The sequence below is a fragment of the Rhamphochromis sp. 'chilingali' genome, assembly GCF_963969265.1.
Source record: "Rhamphochromis sp. 'chilingali' genome assembly, chromosome: 13".
Classification (NCBI taxonomy): Eukaryota; Metazoa; Chordata; class Actinopteri; order Cichliformes; family Cichlidae; genus Rhamphochromis; species Rhamphochromis sp. 'chilingali'.
This window is the reverse complement of record NC_137940.1, coordinates 22532994-22551005: the sequence shown is the minus strand read 5'-3', so window position 1 is coordinate 22551005 and position 18012 is coordinate 22532994. Positions and strand designations below refer to the sequence as shown.

The 18012-nt window shown below is 42.3% G+C and overlaps 1 protein-coding gene across 1 annotated transcript in view; it reads left to right on the top strand.

The window, feature by feature from the left end:
• Positions 1 to 18012, top strand: part of tenm2a (teneurin transmembrane protein 2a) — a 226381-nt gene that overhangs the window by 82912 nt on the left and 125457 nt on the right. The window contains exons 3-4 of the mRNA XM_080900423.1: positions 1723 to 1767; positions 3146 to 3439. Of these exons, the coding sequence (XP_080756549.1) occupies positions 1723 to 1767; positions 3146 to 3439 (339 nt within the window). The remainder of the gene's footprint in view (positions 1 to 1722; positions 1768 to 3145; positions 3440 to 18012) is intronic.

Below are 18012 nucleotides of genomic sequence, written 5' to 3'. Positions count from 1 at the left end.
CTGAATGACTTCTGTGTTTTAAAAATGCCTTTCTAGCTATAAATATAACTTTTCGGTAGATTTTCAGTATGATGCCCAAGCCAGTTCGTGGCAAAATATCACGGAGTGGAGATGAGGGTTGTGGATATTCTGTGTAGCACACCTGATTTTTAATCACGGATTAGTCTTTCTGATCATTAGATATTAGAAGCCAGGACTAAGATACAGATGCTGAGATAAAGTTTGCGACTAGAGAACTAGTTCAGTTCATTTTTATTCAGTGCATTACAATAAAAAACTTGAGCCACCCCTTTTTTCTTTAAATTTTGCTTCCAAGGAGCCAGACTTTCTTGTACTTTTTTAAAGGTGCTCTAAACTAATTGTTCTCCAGCCTTTCTAAAAGAAATTATAGGTTTTCTATGGACATTTGCTGATTTTTCACACATTTTCAGTGTCCTTGTACCAATTTTCAGGGGATTGGTTTTTCTGTTAAGTCACTTAACGCTGACATAACACTGACCTTTTTATGCTTGAACGATTAAAACATAAAAAAGCACGTAACTCAAGGTAGGAACAACTGTTGCGTCTACATGTGAAAGACAAGCTAGCAAAGAACCAGCTTTAAATCCTCTTAGCTAGCAGACGCCAAAGGACATCATTTGTTCCCAGTTCTTGTTGAATCTACAGAAAATGTCAACAACAGGCTGCCAGACTTTCGAATGTCCCTCGAGAAGCCTTGAAAACTGTTCATGAAGGCTACTTAAAGAAGTGACAAAAAGGCTTGCCTAAGAGAGTTAAGGCTGTGTTGAAGACAGGTGGTCATACCAAATACTGACTTTAAAGCATTCTGTTTTACTTTATATACTGTATAGCCCTGCATGTTTGCATATGTCTCAATTTTCAAATTTCCTAGTAAAATATACAGACTTTCGCAAAGTACTATATATTTGCAAGTATTATTGGTACCGTGGCGCACTTGAAGACTGATAAACTTGGGCCTTTAGTGAACAGAAGCTCTCTGGAACATCAGTAAAATCATGGTGGGATAGCTTTTGGCTCTTTGGATCCTGAAACTTGTTAGCACACAGACAATTAACAGACACAGATGTGAGCAGCCCAAGTTTGCTGCCAAAATGGCACAAGCCTTAAAACACACATTAATGCGCATAAGGGCGGGCATGACAGCGACGGTGTCGTATGGACGGACAGGGACTGATTTGATTAGAATTCAGTGCCACATTTTGCCCCCACATCTGTCATAATATCATATAACAAACATGCAATTGGTTTTCTGTTTGAGGAATAACTGAGATAGATTTTCACGTCTGCTTCAACCCCTCGCCCCAATCCATCTTTCTTTGAATACATAGTGCATCGGGCGGTGTCTCCAGCTGATGGTGATAAGGAGAGATTGGATTTTACATGTGTAATCACTGGTTATGAGATGTTAATTGTACAGAGCGGTGTCCTGTGGGATGTAACATTAGATACGTGCATGCACGCACACAATGCATACAAATGCACTCAAGCATACACTTAAGTGTTGTGTAACTGTGTCCACGCAGTGTTTGTGTAGACTAGCTGTGTTTGTAGCCCAATTATTGTCATTTTAGGCGGATGGGATAATCTGCATAAAAACTCATCCTGACTGTGATTGTGGAGTAGACGCTTTTCTAGCAAGCAGAACAGTTCTGGATAATTTGCTGACTGATGTTAAAGAACCCATGTGCTCTACTCTCTCAGGCCTCCTGGAGTTTTCTCCTGTCCTCCTGCGATACTTCATCTCAGGTATGAGTTCATCGACTTTAGTTAGATCCTGTAGTGTAAATTGCCAACAAATTGTCAAAGTCCCTTGGCTCACGGATTGTAAAGAAGGTTCCTTTTGTCTCCCTTTTATGAGAAGTGGGAGGAAAAGACAATGAAGCGAGGAAAACGAGGAATGGTAATACTCGCTGATGTCTTGTGGTGCTTGGGTGCCTTTGCACTGTAGCTTGTTGGAAGCTTGGCAAGCTGTAGCGCATTAGCCGAATCCACCTGTGGAGCTTTATACTTGCCTCTGCTCTCTAGCCTAGTCCATCTGTTTGCCTGAGTAGAAGTATAGAGCCTTTCACCACTTCCCTGGCTGCGTTTCCCTCCGCATTACTTTCAGCAGAACTCTCGAGTTCCGCCGAGCCTGTGAAGAGGAGCCGTGAAGATCCAGCAGACGATTCTCATCTGTTTAATTCCTCTTTCTGTGATTGCGTCCGTACGCCTGATGAGTCACAGTTAACCCAGTCACACAGCTGTGCGATTCCCAGCGCGCTGATTCATATAGTGTGCCGCCACAATGCCAACCTCTCTCTCTGCTCGCCTCTTCCTTTACCCTCCCTCACAAACTGCTAATGAAGTGAATCACAACTGTTTTTCCCCCGATCCCTTTACCCCAACAGCTGATGGTGAGCGATTGCATCCACAATACTCTTTTAATTAGTATAGAGAATAAATTGGTTGAGCATGCCTTTTTCCTTAATTGCTTTTTCCTCAGCTTGGATTTAATTGGGCCGCAGCTCTGTTTATTGATCGCCTTTGATGTGCTTTAATTTGGATAATTTTATATATTTATTTTGGACGTGACGAGTCGGTTTGTCTTGAGGGGAAGAGTGTTAGGCGGTGGGGCTGGTGCTGCAGCAGACTGCGGTACATTCGGCAAGCCTGGGGTCCAGCGTGCAATGGCAACTAGGTGGGGAGATGATCAAACCCAGAAGGCAACGAAGCAGCCCCACTAAAGTCTGAGAGGCCTCAAGTGAGCAACTCTTTGATCTCACATCAACACCTCATGAATGCCAATGTGGATCAGTAAAGCAAGGCAGCCGGGCCTTCTCAGCCAGCCTTAACAGGCTTGCAGGCCAGTACATATTTCTTCCAGCAGCTAGTTTTTATTTTGTGCCTGATTCATGCTGCGTCATCTCTCCCCCTCCTGCCTGCCACAACAAAGCGCAATTTTCCTCCTCCGCCTCCGTGGTTTCATAATTAGTGTGCTTCTCTGCGTGTGATGGTGGGTTTGTTTTCCAGACGTGCGTGAGCATTTGCTTGTGCGAGCATTCGTTTGTGCTAGTGCGATCAGTTTTGCTGCATTTACGCACATTATTCTCAGCAATCCCCTTAAACCCATCTTTCTCCTTCGCAGGGGGCAACTTCACCCTGGCTGAGCTCGGAGTGTGCGAGCCGTCTCCCCCTCCGCACCCCGCCGCTGTTCCCTACTGTCCCGACCTCGGCCTACTCCAGCGGGGTTACTCCCTTAGCGCTGGCTCTGACGCCGACTCAGACCCCGAGGGGCCGCTGTCTCCAGAGCGGGCCATCCAGCTGTGGGCCGGACGAGGAGGGGTAAAGTCCCGCCGAAGCTCAGGAGTGTCCAGTCGCGAGAACTCAGCCCTCACCCTCACTGACTCTGAGAATGATAACAAGTCCGATGATGAGTCAGGTAGGACAAAGGACTCTCAGAAGATCGAGATGTGTTTCATTTATTAAAGTTGAGGCCCATAATCTGAGAAAAAAGAGTATGAATTCGATGAGAATGTGTGAACATAGTGAGGCTGATGCTCTGGGCTGATGTTATATGAAATGGGATCATGAAAGGGAATGTATGCATAAATCTTACACAATATTGTGAAAACCTCTCTCCGACAGACAGCCATTGCTTGAATTGCGAGAGAGTTGGATTTATTGATTAAGTCTGTTTGTGATCTGAAGAACAGTAGTTGGACACCCCCCCAGAGGGCCTCTTTATTTTCATCAATAGCACTTAGCCAAAACCCTCTAACTCCACCCTTTTAAGCCACTTATCTGCTGATATCTCACCACTGGTCTGTCAGTCTTCAAAACAAGAAGATAAAAAAAACAACTTCTGAGCTCTTTTGGGGGGAGCGCCGATTGCATTTTAGCTTTTGTGAGAGGAGCTAATCTCGCTTCTCCAATTGCGTCTTTTCTCTAAATCGCCCCGTGACTGCGAGAGTGCGTTTCTCCCAGGGGAAATCTCATTCCTCCGGCAACTTTGTTTATTGCCAACTTCCCATTTCCTTGTTAATCCTGACGCAGTCGTAAACCCGCGCACGGGCCTCACCGAGGTGTCAATGGAGGTTAATGAAAAGTGGATGGAAGGAAGCGCAACAGTCTAATTAATTGAATTCTCGGCAGCCGCACATATCAGCTGTGGATCAACCTCTGTTGGACTGTGAGCCTCAGAATCCGAAACAACTTCTGTCGACTGATCAAACTACTCAACACCTATTAAACACGTCAAGAAACACCTTCCCTGAGATGCACTTCTCTTCCAACCACCCGATAATTGCTTTGTGGTTAATTACCAAGCTAATCTTGCAGCCACAGATATCAGCTGCAGACGCCGCTCTCACTCTCTCTGTTTCAGGGCCAGAGGAACAGCATTGAGCACTCTGTCGCCTGTTTTTCAGGACCTTGCAGAATTAGCTTCTTAATCCACCTCTGTATTGTGATAATCACTTGCCTGCAGTATGATGTCACCGAGTGTCGATTGTTCAGGCGATCAAAACATGTCGCTTGTCAGTGTCGCAACATAAACGTTGTCAAAAAAGTAGTATTCAAGTCTATTTATACGCTCCTGGGGGGGTCAGACATTCATACTTTTGATTATGCAGTACACGTCTCAAATCAAAGTAATTTTAATTTAATTCCACTTCAAAAGTTTGCCTTCTATAGAAGCATTAGGGAAACCACCATCTCACACCTTTAGGCCCGTCTCGTGGTTTCACAGACTGTAGATTTAGATCAGGCGTCTGCACTGGTGTCTCTGCCAGCATGAAGAGATCAGAGGCAACGCAGCAGCCTGATAAAAAGACGAGTGTATGTGTGTCTGATCAAGTCAATCCATTAGTTATTTAGTCTCTCTGAGTGAGGAAATCTCACCCTCTGCTCCTGCTTCTGCTTCCAAACAAAACACCAGATACAGCATACATCGAGCGCGTGTTGATCTTGTGTCGATTTTGCACACGTACATATATGTTTCTGAGTTTGACATGTGTCCTATATCGCTTGTCTATCGGCGTGAGAGTGTATAAGTCTGAACCGTGTGAGTGGAAGTGTGAAACAGGAGCAGCGGGAGTGTCAAAACAGCAGGAGGAGGATCTGAGGGTCTAATAATAGAGATTGACAGAAGCAGACAGAGAAACAACATCATAAACACATGCTAACAAATCAAAAAGACGGTGACGTGCCAAAACACCAAGCAGCATGCTGCACCGCTCTCATCTCGCCGTGTCTCTAACAATCTTCAGAAGTCTCACCTCCACTTGCTTCTCCTCCTCCTCCTCCTCCTCTTCATCTCACTCCTCTCCCATCTTTCTTCTCCAGCTTTCAAGCTTCCTCTTGTGTCTTTCTGTTCGCTCGCACGGCGCCTCTCACCAGCTCTCGTTACGCTCCTGTCAGTATAGCTTGGCAGTGTGACTGACAGGTTTCAGTTTGAGGGTCTAAGGTTCCCCTTCAGGGTACATGTGGATGAATGTCTGCGTGTGCCCTATTGCAGATTTCACTACCAAAATAGAAAACCCACAGAAACCGTGACAGATATTACAAACCTCCAGGTTATTACAATTTGTGTTTGTGTGTTTTATTTTTTTATTCATTTTTTATTTTTTGTTGTCAGCAGGGCAACTGACTGAAGAGTCAGTGAAGTATATATTTACAGATTTCTTTTACTTCACATCTGTGATCTTTGTTTTTCCATTCTATGTCGTTATAACAGCGAACAAAGAAAATACACACGTTTCCCTAACTGTGTAGTTGGACACCCGTATATCTGAGTGCCTAACTACATGTACTATTTTTGTATCTTTGTTCCTGGAGGAGGTGAAAAGCCTGGAAAACAATCAAAACAAAAGCTGAGTCAATAACAAATTAAAAAGTGTTATCTTTTTTATAGCAATCACGATGCCTGGTGCCTTTGTTAGTCTCAACACAATCAGCACTTCAAACTGTACATACACCTAAGGAGATGTTACATTAGAGAATCTTGAATACAGTTTTTTTTCCCGTTTTTTTACATTTACAGCCACTGCATAGGTAAACAAAGTGCACAACAAGTGTCACTATGTGTGATCTGAAGTGTTTGCAAAGTGAACTATATTTATGATTTGGGATAAAAACTGCATTCGAAAAAAGATTTACCCCATCTGTGCTTTTAAAATGGCTGTCAGTGTCTCACGTTGGGAAATATACTTTAGTTTACACTCACCAGCCACTTTGTTAGGTACACCTGATCAACTGCTCATTAACACAAATATCTTATCAGCCAATCACATGGCAGCAGCTCATTGCATTTAGGCATGTGGACCTGGTCAACATCAACTGCTGAAGTTCAAATCAGGCATCAGAATGGAGGGGTGGGGGGTGGAGCAGAGCAGCAGGTGTGGTGTTAGAGGAAGGCTTACCAACACAGCTGATTTCCATTGTATAATTGTGCGTTCCCTGTTTGAATAGGATGCTGGGACCTGACAGCGGAGCTGTGTGTACTGCACTAGAGAGAGGCGGCTGCAAAACTGCCTAACTGGAGTCACTGGAGACATTATAAATAAACATTCAACTGCCTGTAAAGCTGTGTGTCGCGGGTGCCTTCGTCACAAGTGACTTTGAGCTGATTGCTTTGAGCTGAAAAGAAGGCCACAGTAATCTTGAGCAGCAGAGAACATGACACGAGGTTCCTCTTCTGTCAACTAAGAACAGGACACTGATATTTTGAAAATGCTTACCAAAACTGGACATTAGAAGTTGCCTGTTCTGCTGCAACATTCAGACAGTACTGTCAGGATGGATCCAACCTGCCCTGTATTGATGGTTCAGGCTGCAGGTGGTCTAATGGTGTGAGGGACATTTTATTGGCACACGTTGGGCTTCTTAGTACCAACTGAGCATCAATTACTTGCTGGAACCTGCATGAGTACTGCTGACCATGTCCACCTCTGTATCACCACAGCGTAGCTATCTTTTGATGACTGCTTCCAGCTGAATAACCCTCAAGTTCGAGTTTAATAGTTTGTATAATAGTGAATATATAATATGTAGAATAGTGTATTCAAATAAATAGTAATTTATGTGACAAAGAATTAATGCAGTTCTGAGGGAAAAGGAGGGTTAGACAAGGTGCACTTAATAAGGTGGCTTGTTAATGCATATCTGCTGGTGTGACTGTTTTACAGGCCCTGTCACCATTCCACACCCATACACGGAAAGCAAAAGCAGCAAGAACATAGTAGCTGTCATCACAAAAGGCATCGATGAGATTAACACAAATAGACAGAGCTGATATGGGGATGGGTGTCAAGGGTCTGCAGAAACTGTAGGTTAAAGAAATCTAAATATATTTCCCTTTAAGTATCTATGTATATCCAAAAAATGGGAAATGAACAATACAAAATAGCTACGAGCTCCTCCTACTGACATTTTACATGTTGTTCTGTGAGCTTCATCCACTGATGAGGATGAATTGACCGTTAAGTGAATAAGTTACCGCTTAAGGAGCAGTTTGAGTGTATTCATTTCCCCTGCAGAGCTCTGGTATCTGTCACACCAGCTTCCTGAATCTAACTCTCAGTTCATAAGAGAGGATTTTTCATTTTCTGGTTTGTTTTTCGCTTGTTTTCATTCACTGGTAAATTCCTTTTACAGAGAAGTATGCAAAGCCCGTTAAATTAGTTTCATAAACGCAACTCAGGGATTTCAAAGTTTCCCTACATCCAGTTTTATTGTCGACTATTGAATAAAGACACTTCCCGTTTATTGCCCCTTCCAGACACTATTAAAATAAAGAGACTAGAACGTTGACTTGGCAGAGCCAATGCAAGTTTCTTTAGCGGGAGACAAACAAATATGGGCATAGTGAGCAGCATTTGGAGATTTCATTTTGGCAAAGTGGAGGAAGAGATTTACTGTCACACTGTGCACTGCCTCGTAAAACGTCCGTCTGGAAACACAGGCAGGAGAACAGGAGTGCTTGTAAATTCCCACAGCAGTGCCTGATGGTCACATCCAAACTGCATTGATCAGAAGGGAGAATGATTAAAACATGCATTAAATGAAATAAGATCAGGCTCTGACATTGATTTAAACCTGAAGCCTAGGCCAGACTTTATGGCCACAATCCATAGTCCAGCGCTCCTCATATACTTCTGTGTGTGTTTGTGTGTGTGGTCCATATGCCTCTGTGTTTTCCTCTCATTATACAGCAGCCATTTAAAGAAAACATACAGAATCAAATTCAACTTCAGCATTGTTTCCCATTAATAAATCTTGCCTTTACCCCGCCTGCCAACTTTATATACACAGACTAGCCGCTCAGTTGAGGACCGGCCCAAATCACACATGCATGCTGATTAGCTGTTTTCAGACAAACTCCCTCTCCTCCTCCTTCCTTCTCTGGCTCAATCTCTCCATCTGGTTGACTGGATAATAAATCATGAGGTTGTATTGTGACGTATGTGACAGGATGTATTAATCTCATAATTAGAGAATGAAAAGGTGGCGCTAAATTTAGTCTGGCCTTTTCTGACTAACCCTGCCCCCGATCTGGGCTTGCTCAAATGCCTTAATTCCCCTCCTCGCAGAGCCTTTCTTCACTCTGTTTTTATTAAGGAGCTTTGCTGTGATGCTTTTATTATGCTAAAGTGTTAATTCTCTTTTTTGAAAAGACCAGAAACAAAACTTTCCAAATGTCTCTAAAAACATCTGCAGTTGAGAACTTTTTTTTCCCCTTTTGTTCTTTTCTTTTTTTTCATTTCCTTGGTAGCTGGAGCTGTAATTATGCTTTATAAAAGCAGAGTTGGGCAAAGTGATTCCTCTGATTAACTAATCAAATCTACTAGCACAGGTGGCAGAGTGCCTGTACCAGCGCTGTCCTCTTTTTTTTAATATTCCCCCACAATGTGAACCGTAAATCAAACTGCATTCAAATCGGCTGACAGGGATTTTTCTAAAATTTTTTTACCTTAGACAGTCACGGCGCTCAAGTGATTGTCTTGTAATCAAGGATATTAAGATAATGTTTAATTATGATCATTTTCGTTTTGAATAAAAAGTGCTTTATACTATGCAACGCAGATTATAATTATATGCCACAGAGTGACTGTAAGACCTTTTTCTTGCTTTCAGGTGTTAGCAGTTAGATTTACACTGCAGCCACTCTCAACACGAGTAACTCAGTTCGTGCCTCGCCTGTCTATCAAATTCGAGCAACACTTATAGAGTTGGGCTGGTGGGGTCCTCCAAGACCACTGCTGTCCCCTCAGGGTCTCTGTGAGTGTGTGCGAGTAAGAAACTGAGAGTGAGAGCACGCGTGTTTGTGTGTTGGGAGGGTTGGGGGCATTAGCCTCTGATTGAGTTTTCAGAGAGCAACGTGGGGTGCGAAAGGCTCGACAATGGTCTAACAGAATTAGTAGCTTGTGATGAATGGTGTGTGAGAGCAGCACTGACAGTTCGCTTTCAGAAATACACACCACTGAGAGCGTGCGCATGCTATGTGTATGTGTGCGTACACCTCCATACTTCACCCAGCGGTTCAAGGACTTTTTGTCCATGTACTAAGCGCCGTGCATGCCGGAATGAGAAAAGTGGTAATAGACACACACACACGCGCATGCAGCATCCATCTGCATGCGTATGTCCTCTGGTTAAGCCAAGGGTTTGAAATATGCCCCGCAGTCAGGATCAATAATGATTGGTCTATTCAACATGGTGCTCATACGTGCTCACACACTCGCACAAAATTAAGCGATGAATAAAAAATTTTCCCTGTCCTTGTCGAGCATTTCTGACTGTATGGTATTGCTGGACCTGGAGCTGATAATACACATGCACAAAGACGGGCAGGCAGGTCCACACCACAGACACACACACAGATGCATAAGAGCAGTGTTTAATAAAAGCCCCGGGATATCGATTTCAGTAGATGGATGCTAACTCACATTAAGGGAAGGGAACCGGGAGTGATAGAAAGGCAGAGAAGAAGAGGAAAACCTAAACGATGAATAAATGGAAAGAGGATGATGAGGGAGGGATTTTCCTATACAGCTGACAAAGAGGGCAGTCAAATATGCGTTATTGTGCCAACTTGCTGGTGTAAGCAGGCAGTGAGGGTCCACTCATAGTAACAATATTATTATCAGTTTTTAAAAAGAAGTTACACACATTGTAAAATATCGTTTGTGTTGGACTTGTAACTTGCTGATGACTGTGCTGCCATCCTAATAGGGAATTTAGTGAGCCGTAATGGGCTCTCATGCCATCGTCAGAACCTGCCTAGAGAAAGAGGGGGGAAAGGAGTGTAACGGTGAGAAGCAGCGCTGAGAGCAAGCTGAGAATTCTCTAGTCAATTATGAGTGATCATATTTTCCTCCGCGTGGTGCTGAAACTACTTTTGTAGTTTAATGGTCAGCGCTTTGCCTCCTAATGAAGGCTGGAAGTATCAGGCTGAGAACAAGAATGAGTATAAAAAAAGGCAGATGATCGGAGGTTAGAAGACTGAAATTCGCTTTGTTTTTGTTTTTGTTTCTCTGATTGTCTTGAGCACTTTCAGTTTTGTTTTTGGTTTGTTTCTCATGCTTTCTCTCTTGATTTTTCACAATCTTTTTTTTGTTTGTTTCTTTTCTCTCGCCTTTTCTTTCTTCCATTACTTCTGCTCCAGCTTACCTGGATGATGAGGATGATGACGATCCATTCGGAGACTATGTGATCAGTAAGTCACAACTGACTGTAGCCTCCTTGTGATTATTGAACCCATTTTAGATCCCCTTGTATGTGATGTGCTACGATATTTAACTGGTAGTAATATGCATTGTTCAAACAAATTACAGGAACACTCTGAAAACACATCGGGTCAATGGGAAAAGAAATATCATGCTGAATATCTACACTGATATAGACCCGATGATGTGTTAGGAACAGAACGCTGTGACATTGTTTGATGGAAATGGAAATTATTAGACTACAGAGGGCAAAATTCAAAGGCACTGCAAAAATCAAAGTAAAAAACCCCCCGATATAGTCCATTTTATCAAAGTTTCGTTACAGCAACTCAAAATAGTACTTAATAGTTTGACCACGTGCTTGTATGCATGAGACATTAGATGGTGTCCTGTAGGATCCCCTCCCAGATCTGGAGCAGGGCATCACTGAGCTGCTGGATGGTCTGAGGATGCAATGCGCCGGATGGACTAAAACATAATGTCTCTGAGGTACTGGATTATTGGAACGTATTGGATTCTGGTCTGGCAAGCATGGGAGCCAGGCAGTGGTATCAATTCCTTCATCCTCCACTGCCTATACACTCTCGTCACATGAGGCTGGGCATTGTTGTGGACCAAGAGAAACCCAGGACCCACTGTATCAGTATAGGGTCCGACAATGGGTCCAAGGATTTCATCCTGATACCCATTTGCAGTCATGGTGAACAATGTTACAGGCAACATAGAGTTTTCCACGGCATCTCCAGACCCTTTCATGTCTGTCACATGTGCTCAGGATAACATTTTCTTTCTGTGAAAAGCACAGGGCACGAGTAGTGCACCTGCCAATTCTAGTATTCTATGGCAAATGCTAATTGGCTCAATCGTGCCAGGCAGTTAGCACAAGGTCCACGAGAGGAAGGGTGTTGGTTCCTCAGACTACCCTTATTAAGTCTATTTCTGTTTGTTTTTTAATCAGACATTCACAGCCGTGTCCTGCTGCAGGTTTGCAGCTTTCAAAGTGCTCACCCTGTTCCTCATTCAAAAAAACAGCAGATACCGGTCCCGCTGATATGTTAAGGACCTTCTACAACCAAGTCAAGCTCTCCTAGACTAACTGCACGTCTCCTGGAATCTCCTCCGTGCTCTAGACATGGTGCTGGGCGACACAGCAAACATATTGATGTGCCATCCTGCAGGAGTTTACACCAAAGCATCTGAAACTGATTAACAACCCCCTCTGCTATTTAAATGACCAGATCAATATCCCAGAAGTTAAATTTATTTGATGCTATTCTCTGATTAAAAAGTGTTCCTTTAATTTTTTTGAGAAGTGTATATTAGTTGCTGTGTATAGGCACTGCAACCTATGTAATCCTATTTTCTAACTTGGCTACCGCTGGAAATTATTATAGCATTATTTTCCTATCCACGCTTTAAATCAAGACTTGACATTTTCATCAGTCCATCATTAGACAGTGTCAGGATGTTGGGTAGAAAGGGAACAGTAAAATAATTGGTTTCCGTACATTACTCTTGTGTTTCATCTGATACAAGACGAAGCCACTGTTCTTCTTCACATGCCTCATCTACATTTACGAGCGCCTCTCATTATGATCTTCTGTTCATTAGCACACGTCCAACTGGTTAATCTCTTTGCACTTGATCAGAGAAAATTTCCCAGAGGGTCCATTTTTTTTTCTCCTCCTCCACTATTGAAAAGTCAGCCATATTTACTCCTGTTTCAGAGATTGTTTGTCTCTGTGAGCGTGGGTTAGTGTTAATGCTCGCGTTATTGGGCCGCAGAGTTTTCATCTGTTTTTATTAGTAAGAAGTGGTAGAAAGGAGTAAGAGCAGAGTGCGTATTAGAAAAGGAAAATAAACATTTTTTTATGTTAGAGGTTGAAGGTTATTTTTTATTTAATACCATTATGGTTCGTTTAGCAGGATTTTTCTCAAGTTCGCAACCTTGAAGGCAATACAAAGGTATTCATTCACGTGGCAGCAAAGACGTGAGGAGATGTTGGAGCGCAGATTATCTAAATCGGATCATGTAAAGGTTTATCTTCTTGACATATTCTGACCCACACTTTTACAATAAACAAATAACGGAGGGCTGTGACACTGACACTTTCAGGTTAAAATTGTTGCTTCATAAATTCACAGAGTTTGCTTTTCTGGCTCAGTTTAAATCCTTATGGAAGCAAAGTTTTTACCTTTGATATTTGCTGATGATAATTTCCCTCAATGCCTTATTTTATTACTTTCTGTCCGTGGAAGCAAGTCAGAAATATACTATTTGCTTTGCGCAGTGTTCTGTGGTGAGTAAATAGCATGACTTCTCTGGAAATTAAAATCTTAAAAAACTGTATATTGCATTTGCCTTATAGCGCACAAGAAATACAATAGGTGGGAACGGCTTTATTGTATTCGCATGCATTTACTTTGAGAGTGGGTAGCAATAAAAAAAGAAACTATATCAATTTAGGTAAATGGAAAAAAAAAGATGAGAAAGTTCCCATCTAAATCGCCGGCTCCTCCCTGATACTAATATAGAACATACAGTACGGTCATCAGCCAAATCCTGACAACTGCACAAATCAAAAAACTCTCATTCTCCGACCACGAGTTCTGCAATTATTAAAGCCGTATTTCATTTCGGTGTATTTCAACTCTGTTTCAGCGCTTCAGTAGCACCATGGGCTTTAAATATCATTTAAGGTCCATGTAATTTATATTTAAAATGAAAGAATTCAAATTATAAAATAAAATTATTTATCATGTATTTCCTTGTTTAAATTAATTTAACTTCAGCGACATGCTATATGAGTATAAATACTTAATTGTGTAAAGCAGCCAACTATCTTTATGCACATCTTTGAAGATGACAGCCTTATCAACGTCTACAATCTGAAACCAATAACTGACAAACTGTCTACTGGCTAAATCATTCATACAGATGTCAGATGTCCAAAGAATGATATACAACCCCACCAGTCACTGTAGAGGACAACAAGCTACTCTATCATCAGTCTTCTCAACAGTTATATTGATATGAGCTCCAATGTTCAGCATGCATAGGTACATAACTAGACCTGAAAAGACCTATACAATTATTGTGCCTTTTTGTTGTGTGTGTCTCTTGCTTGTTTTTGTTTTGTTTTGTTTTTGCTTATTCATCTGTTAACACTCACTTCTATATGTCTAACATTTATTATATATGCTTAGAAGTTTTTTCCACTGTTCTCACACTTTCTGAAATAGTAGTAACCTTATACTGCCAGATCATTTTGGACATTTTTCACAAATCTCGTGGTACCCAGACGATAAACCTTAATCACTTTGGTGATCTGACTTTCCCTGTATTAGCATAAATGAAAATAAGTCAAAATTATTAGATGAATTTGATCCAGACGGTGATGTTTCGCTTGGGATGAACTAAAGCAACACTGTCGGTTTCCTTTTGATGTTTCCTTCCCACATTCACATTGATTTTGACTTTGCTTTCCATACAAAACACAATCACCCTATGGACAAAACCAGGGCTTACCAACAGGGCATGGACCTCTTATCTAGTTAGGGGGTGATCAGTGACTGTAACTGTTTAATGACCATAAATAACTCCATGGTTCAGTGATGTGAAGAAAACAGTTTCTTTTGAGCATCCCACTGCTGCTCCAAACCAGACTGATGGTGTCCCAGTAGAACATTGTATTCTAATTTGATAATAATTGCTGTGCACTTGTTAATGTTCTTGTCTAATGTGTGTATAGTTTCAGAGTGGCTGCGTGGCTTTGTTTGGGTGATGACAGTGGGTGAGAGAGTCTTGGCTGTCTCCTTCCAATAACGCTATTAAATCAATATAGGCTTTTTTCTTTAAATGGCACATATAAAATGTCACACTGACCAATCACAAACCGATTTGTTGGCTAGTACATGTGGGTTGTAACAGCAGCCACGCTGTGGGAGTGTAATCCTATGTTTCTGACACCGCCTCGGTTTTGCTGCAGGCTCACTGTAGTCGCCAAAGCTCCAAACATTTCTCACAGCGCGATCTAGGATCGCTGTTCTGGATTGATGACCTCAGAGCTGACCGCGTTCCTTTGACGACAGCCATCTTTCTTCTCAGACAGTGTCACACAGTGTAAAAAGCCCTTCCAGTTGGTTAAATAGTGTGATATCAGTAATTTCTAATAATATATAATTTGTGAAAACAGATACTTTAGATGGTAAACTAGCAGAAAGCTTGCAGCTTGTCACAGAAACAGAAACGAACAGCATCAGAACATTTTGAACTGCCATACAGTGTTAAAAAAGTAACCATTAACAAAAGACATCTCTAGTGTGCTTTTGATGCTTTATTCTGCTCTCAGACGTCGCTGAATCATGTAACTATTTTGTTTGTTGAATATTTGCATAATACATGAAGCTGTGAGATGAGAAGCGACTAAAAAGACAGAAAAAAAATGTCACAGCATTGGTTAATGTCACCACCGGTTGAAGTGTGGATGACCCTAGGGTCTTGTGATTAGGGCACTCTAGAACAATATGGAAGAGTGAGTTAATTACAAACTATAATATGTGTAAATAATTTAAGGATACATTTTACAGATTGACAGTACAGTCATTGTAAGAAGAAAGTATGCACTCTTGCATTACTTAGGTTTTATGCATCTGGATAGAAGAAAAAGTAATGTGGTTCTGACTTGAAGTAACAATTTTCTGTATGACTTTATCAGTCTCTCACGTTGCTGTGGAGGAATTCTGGCCCACTCGTCTCAACTTTAACAACAGCATTATTCTTTCCTTTTTGACACGTTCTATTGTGGATTTGCTGCTGTGCCTGGAATCGTTGTCCTGTTGTGGGACTCAGTTTCAGCCAAGCTTTCGCTGTCAAATTTCATAGAGAGGAGATCATGGTCGACTCAGTGGCCGCAAGGTACCGAGATGCTGTGGCTGCAAAACAAGTCCAAATCATTACCCCTCCACCACCGTGCCTGACAGTTGATATCAGGCGTTGATGCTGTGTTTGGTTTGCTCCAAACACGGCGTTGCATTATTGCGAAACATCTTCATGTATGTTCAGCTGTAACTTTGCAAACTTGCGCTGCCATGTTCTCGTTTTATTTCCCCTGCAATTCTGATGTTTCCTCACTAGATGGCGCACTCTAGATATATTGGCTTTGTTGAGGTGAAGCGGCGTAGGCCTATTACTCCACGTTTGCACTTTACCCTGTGACCTACCGCCCCTCTATGAAGATGAGCGGACCCAAGAAAAGGAAAGTGGACAGAGAATGTCGAGTGTTCAAAAAGGAGTGGACAACTAAATATTTTTTCACTGTACACCGATCATCTGCTGTTTGCCTGATATGCCAAGAAACTGTGGCGGTTTTTAAAGAGTATAATATTAGCCGTCACTTTGCCACAAAGCACACAAATTATGCTAGCAAGCTCTCAACAAAAGAACGGGAAGCTGCTGCTGAGAAGTTGGCAGCTAATTTGAAGGCTCAGCAAAGTTTTTTTCACCGTCAAACTGCCATTCAAGAATCAAGTACCAAGGCCAGTTTTATGCTTTCATTCAAAATAGCAAAGGCCAGCAAACCACTGTCAGAGGGCGAGTTTTTAAAAGAATGTATGGTAGAGACAGCAGGTATTTTGTGCCCGGAGACCAAAGACAAATTTGAGAAAATCAGTTTATCACGGCGGACAGTGACTCGCCGTGTAGAACTAATAGATGAAGATATCACCAGCATATTAAACAAAAAGGCGAAGTCATTCACTTTTTATTCTGTAGCACTGGATGAAAGCAATGATGTCAAAGACACTGCTGAGCTCCTGATTTTTATCCGAGGAATCAACAAAACCTTTGAAATAACGGAGGAGTTTTTGACAATGGAGTCTCTGAAAGGACAAACACGGGGAGAGGACTTGTTTGAACGGGTGTCTGCTGCCATCGAAAACATGAAGCTTCCCTGGAGTAGGCTTGTTAACGTCACCACAGATGGATCTCCAAATTTAACGGGAAAAAACGTTGGCCTGCTGAGGAGAATCCAGAATAAAGTGAAAGATGAAAACCCTGACCAGGATGTGATTTTCCTCCACTGCATCCTCCACCAGGAATCTCTATGTAAATCGGTGTTACAGCTGAATCATGTTGTGAATCCTGTGGTGAAACTTGTCAATTTCATACGCGCACGGGGACTTCAGCACCGTCAGTTCATTGCGTTCCTGGAGGAAACTGATGCGGATCACCAGGACCTGCTTTATCACTCCCGTGTCCGCTGGTTGAGTTTGGGCAAAGTGTTTCAACGAGTGTGGGAGCTCAAAGAGGAGATTGGCATGTTTTTGGAGCGGCAGGGGAAGACTGATGAATTTCCTGAGCTGAGCAACAAGAGCTGGATGTGTGACTTCGCGTTTGCTACGGACATATTTTCACACTTGAATGAGCTCAACGTGAAACTGCAGGGGAAGGAGCAGTTTGTGCATGACATGCACACAAACGTGAAAGCCTTCAAATCCAAGCTGGCTTTATTCTCCAGGCAGATTTTGAACAAGTCATTCACTCATTTTCCTACACTAGCCACGCTGAAAGAGGCCGGAGCAAAAGTAAAGAAATACAGTGAGTCACTGGATGCACTGCACGGAGAATTCTGCCGTCGGTTTTTGGATTTCGATAAAATTGACAAGTCACTTCAATTGGTGGCCTTTCCTCTGTCACAAGACCCCGAAACAGCTCCAGAGGAGCTTCAGCTCGAACTCATCGACCTTCAGTCCGACCCTGCCTTAAAAGAGAAATTCAGCTCTCTGAAACTAAATGACTTCTATGCTTCACTCAATGATGCCGCGTTTCCAAATCTAAGGCGAAAAGCGCAGATGATGTTGGCTTTGTTCGGCTCTACCTTCGTGTGTGAACAGACATTCAGCGTCATGAACATCAACAAAGCCAGCCACAGATCCAAGTTAACAGACCTACACCTCAGATCAATCCTGAGAATCGCCACAACAAAACTAACTCCAGACTTTGATGCGCTGGCTAAAAAAGGAGACCAACAACACTGCTCCCATTAAAATGTGTGTCTCCGTGATACGCACGTTGTTAAAATGAACAGTGCGTGCAGATCAAATATAACGCTTCACAGACTGACTTGCTGCAACTGTTTCGAACTTGCACTGGTCGTTGTTGACTTTTGGCACCGGGGAAACAAATTGAATAAAAGGAACAGGACAAGTACATCTGCATCTCCTACCGTTTTTGGAAAAAAAAAAAAAAAAAGTTAGGAGGAGAGTGATGTGATATCCTGAAGGATAA